The sequence below is a fragment of the Elephantulus edwardii genome, unplaced genomic scaffold, assembly GCF_000299155.1.
Source record: "Elephantulus edwardii isolate Elephantulus edwardi_28Jun2011 unplaced genomic scaffold, EleEdw1.0 scaffold00243, whole genome shotgun sequence".
NCBI classification, from domain to species: domain Eukaryota; kingdom Metazoa; phylum Chordata; class Mammalia; order Macroscelidea; family Macroscelididae; genus Elephantulus; species Elephantulus edwardii.
In genome coordinates this window covers 284,834-289,765 of record NW_006399993.1, presented here as the reverse complement: position 1 = coordinate 289,765, position 4,932 = coordinate 284,834, and the positions used below count along the sequence as shown (strand labels likewise).

Genomic DNA, 4,932 nt, shown 5'->3' with positions numbered 1-4,932 from the left:
GTGTTCTGGGATTCCCATTCTTCTCAGAGTCAGCCACAGTTTGTTATGATCCACACAGTCAAATGCCTTTGCATAATCAATGAAACACAGATAGACAATCTTCTGGTATTTCCTGCTTTCAGCTAAGATCCATCTAACATCAGCTACAATATAATACTGACCAAATTATTCGAGAAGCTGGACTCTTATGAAGAAGAATGTGGCATCAAGATTGGAGGAAGACTCATCAATAACATGTGTTATGCAGATGACACCACCTTGCTTACTTGACATTCTAGTGGAGTGAACAATAGACATAATGTTAGGGAATTAAGCATGCTGTATGAGAGGGGAATGCGTACTGGTAAGCATATGGTACTTAAGCAGAAACATGAAGGAAATGAGAGTATTTTATATGGGGGGGAAGTCTTCCAGGTAGAAAGAATGTTGGTGTTGATATGTCCTGTTGAGTCAGAATCAACTCAAGCTTACTCTTCAGTTGGTTTTTAAAGGCTGTAAATAACAAGGGAGGAAGTTGTCCATTTTTCTTCTAAGGAGCAACTGGAGGTTTCAAACTGCCCCATTAGGCCACCAGTGCTCCTTAAGAAGAAAGACTAGTAAGTCCAAGAGCAAGCTTACTTTGCATAAGGAATATCATGTAAGAAGGTTACTGGAATGAGTGAGGACAGAAAAAAAGGTGAAGGAAGTATGGGCAGAGGGTTGTTAACTCATTCAGGGCTTTGTGGGTCTTGGTTAAAGAATTAGATTTTTAATCTGGGTGAAATGAGAAGCCACTGTAGGTTATCAGCAAGAGTAACATGATTTACATGAAAAAATGATGATAAAATTTTGACCTCTGATAGGATATAGGACATGAGGGGGTAAAGATGTAAGCCCTCCATAATATGATCAACTATTCTCAGTTTACCTGGGATGTCTCAGGCTTTATCATTAGAACTCCTCTGCCTAGGAACCCTTTCTGTCTCCAGCAAACTGGGATGGTTAGTCACTTGGAGACCAGAAATTTAAGTGAGAGATGGTAATGTCTAGACTAAAGTGGAATAGTGGGAAAGTGGTCACATTCTGAGTATATTTTGAAAGCATTATCTAAAGATTTTGCTAGTTGAGTGAATATGGATATGAAAAGATGAACAAAGCCAACGACAACTTTTCACAACCAGAAGAGCAGAAAGGAGGAAGGGTGCAAGTGAAATAGGTTTTGGAGGATGATGAGGAGTTTGGTTTTGGATGTGTTAGTTTGAGATACTTTATCAGTTTGGCTTTTCAGTTGCCTAATATGTATACGATAGCCTGACAATTAATAAAGCATATTGAAGAACTGATGCCATTACTTTATGATGGTGGCAAATAATATTAAATATACCATCGATTCTAATCAGGTTTGGATGCAGGAATGGCATCCACTTCCTAAACCATATGCCTCTGAAGCTTTATGAACATAGAGAAATGATGATAGTTATTGAACAGGGTTCAGGTCTTTTGTTCATAGGGTCGAGTAGCACTTGACTTGTGGCACTTACAACAACAACAAAGGAAGGTAAGCAAACAAAAGAGAAAACAGAGGAGCTGAGGAAGGAGGGGTTGACTATTTGGTGTTCTTGAACAAGTTTTCTCCTAACAACTTCGATATATACTTCTTGAGGGCAGAGAATGCCAACATTTTTACTCCTTGCTCTACTCCCTACTGGAGATAAGCGTCCACCTGTTAACTTTATGGTGGCTTGTTGATGTGTACCATCAAGTTGGAACCCACCCATAGATGACCCTTATTAATTTTATGGTGGCTTCTTGTAGTTGTATACAGTCAAGTCCAAGTTGGAACTGATCCATAGCTGACTCTGGTGGGTTTTCAGAGTCTGTTAATTACATGGGAGAAGGATGCCCATGGAACAGCTGGTGGCCTTGAACCATGTGCCTTTGGGATTGCAGCGCAGCTTCTTGCCATTAGGTCACCGGAGCTCCCTTAAGGAACTGCACTGCCCAACTAAAGGTACACGGTTGACAACCATCAACCACTTTGCAGGAGAAAGATGGGCAATGTCCCATGCAATTTATTGCCTTGGAATACTAGCAGGAGGGTCAGCTATGGGTGGGTTCCAACTCAGTAGTAAACAAAAACATACGGATAGAGCCCTGAGGAAGTGAGGGACCTTTCCTGATGGACTGCTTTGTGGATTGACTTTAAGAGCTGGAGGCAGACAGTTTAGTGGGTGAGTCAATCTCTGGTAGTAGTAGTAGATTAAAAAAAAAGAAAAAAGCAGCAGCAGCTGTAGAGATATACCATGCCCTTGAGACTCTACTGAGTCTTTTTACTGACCCACGACCACTCTATACAAGCACTGCCTCTAGAATGTTCAATGCTTAGAACCCACTGATCCTCCCTTTAGGGAATAATAGGACCTGGACATTCCGTGGGATCTCATTGGTTGGACAAAGGCAGGTGGGTGAACTCTCTACACACCGAGTTCAGCTGGGTATCAAAGTTCACCCTTATGGATTCCCCGAGGGAGAACCTAAGCCTCCCTGGCGGTAAATACACTTCAATCCCTGCCATTTGCCTTATGCCCTTGAGTTTGTGGGCAATTAGGGAAGACTCTTTGCATGGGTGGGGTGGTGGCTGCCTGTATGGATGGATAATAACACCTATGGCTTCCTCAATGAAAACAAAGGATTTCTTGAGGGCAGAGTCTTCTTTCTTTCCTCTTCCAAACTATCACAGCTGAGGGGTAAAGAGGTGGGGTGGCAGACTGGTGCCTTGGTTAACACTGCTAAACCTTTATCTTCCTGATGGGACCTGTCTTTTAGTGAGTCTTCTCATTCTAATAGATTGGATCGATCTAGGTTGGAAACCATAGTTTGTAGATTATATGGATCTAGGCTGGAAACCATAGTTTGCCTGTCTAAACCACTCCTGGCTTTGTGGTAAGTTGTGGTGCTAACTCAAAGGCACCAGCTGCTTTCAAGGGGAAGGCAGTCTCCTCCCGTTTAATTTACTTCCTCTGAAATTTGCTGGAGAGTCAGCTATAAATGTCCCCTGTAGACCTAACTTTCCTTATCTATAAAAAGATAAAGGTCTGGAAATCTAGCTTTGACTAGGATAGGGGATGGAAAGAATGGATAGAGTGGTTAAAAGGATGGCATGATTGATGAATGGGTTAAGTAAATGATAGGAATGTAAAGCAGCTCAGGCTCTAAATCAGAGCTATTAGCCTATCTTTTTCTTTCTTTCTTAGTGTGGGTCTCACTGTACTTTGGATTCTTGGCGCTGTGCTCTGTGATAACTGGCGGGTGCATTCTCTTCCTGCACTGGAAGAAGAACTTGAGACGAGAAGAGCATGCCCAGAAGTGGGTGAATGTGATGAAGACTGCTGCTTTCACCTACAGTCCATTGTTGTATTGGATTAACAAACGACGGCAGTACGGAATGAATGTAGCCATCAACGTGGGCCCTCCACCCACTATTACAAAGACCAAGACTGAGGCTCAGAATCCAGATCCTCTGTGGGATGTGGATGTCCCTGAAGGAAGCAACCATTCTGTCCAAGACACTAGCCCCAAAATGGAGGCCCCTGTGACCCTGCAACCTCCTCTGCAGCTGGTGCCACAAGAATCCCTGTCCATCCCAGTGTCGCAGCCTCAGGCCAGCTCCCCACTGTTGGTTCCCGTCTTTGACGAGGTGCCCTTAGCCCTGTCCCTTTGCAACCTACCTCCCATGCTGAATCATTCTGTCTCCTATCCTTTCTGTCCTGAGAGGAACATGGACTTCCATTCCCTCCCCAAACTGGCCAATGGTGACCACAGCACCAATACCAAGCCTTTTGCTTCAGAATTATAACCTCCTCCAATGAAGAGTGGAAACTTCAAGTATCAGGGGCCAAGTAGGAAATGGAGTTAACTTCCAGAAGGAGGTATCTGCATCAAGATCAGGGCTCATTGGGATGTCACAATGAAAGAGTTAAAAAGTCCAAGGCTCTCTTGTGTCTCATTTACTAATAAGAAAGTAAGGCCTTTCTCTCTTTGATAGGGGCACTTTGCAAATCAAATGGAAGGTCAGAGTTTTACCAGTACATGTGGGAATGAAGCCAGCTCTATGGATGAGCTCAACATGCATTTTAATCAAAGACCAATAATGTGAGCTGACCCCCCCACCCCAAACAACCCAAGTCTGCTCTCCCATGGACTTTAAGCATAGCTGTCATAAGAGTATGAACTGAGGTTGCACAACCTATGGAAATTCACAGTGGCCATGAACCACATTGCATTACTGAAAGAAAGGCAGTCCTTGTTCATATCTATGATAGGGTTGTGGTTTTTTTTTTGCGGTTGTACATTATTTCTAATACAAGAACACTGTAAAATGAATATAATTTCCCTTTTACTGTTAAACAGATGAATGCTAAAAGCCTTATCTGTTTTTGAACAAGTACTCAAATTTACATATGCCTAATCTGAAATAGAAAACATGGCAAATCCTGTTTGTAGTGTAAGGGGTAATTAACTTGTACCCATAGATTGGCTTGGGAAAAGGCTGGTCAGTGAATTCCTCAAAACAATACACTGAAATGTATCCTTAAATAGCATTTCTTTTTCTCAGAGGTATGTATGTAGTTAGGTGCTGTTGAGTCGAGTACAACTCATAGGGAACCATGTGCAACCAATCTGAACAGTCATCCCGTGCCATTTTACAATCTCTGACACATTCAAGCCCATTGTTGCAGTCACTATGTAAAACCACCTTGCTGAGCATCACCACCCCTCCACCTTTCCAAGCATGATGTTTCTCTCCAAGTAATAACCTCTCTTAGGAACATGTTCACAGTATGTGAAATGAAGCTCTGTCATCTTTGCCTCCAAGGAGCACTTTGGCTGTGCCTTCTTCAAGACAAGTTCCTTGTCTTAGAGGCAAAGTCCCATGGACTGTTCTTTTGGCAG

General features: G+C 42.8%; 1 protein-coding gene across 1 annotated transcript; it reads left to right on the top strand.

The window, feature by feature from the left end:
• The first annotated feature begins 2,492 nt into the window (after positions 1-2,492).
• On the top strand, positions 2,493-3,835 carry TEX38 (testis expressed 38). Its single transcript, XM_006898970.1, has 2 exons — positions 2,493-2,529; positions 3,234-3,835. Exons 1-2 carry the CDS (start codon positions 2,493-2,495, stop codon positions 3,833-3,835), a joined length of 639 nt encoding a protein of 212 aa, XP_006899032.1.
• Positions 3,836-4,932: the final 1,097 nt, after the last annotated feature.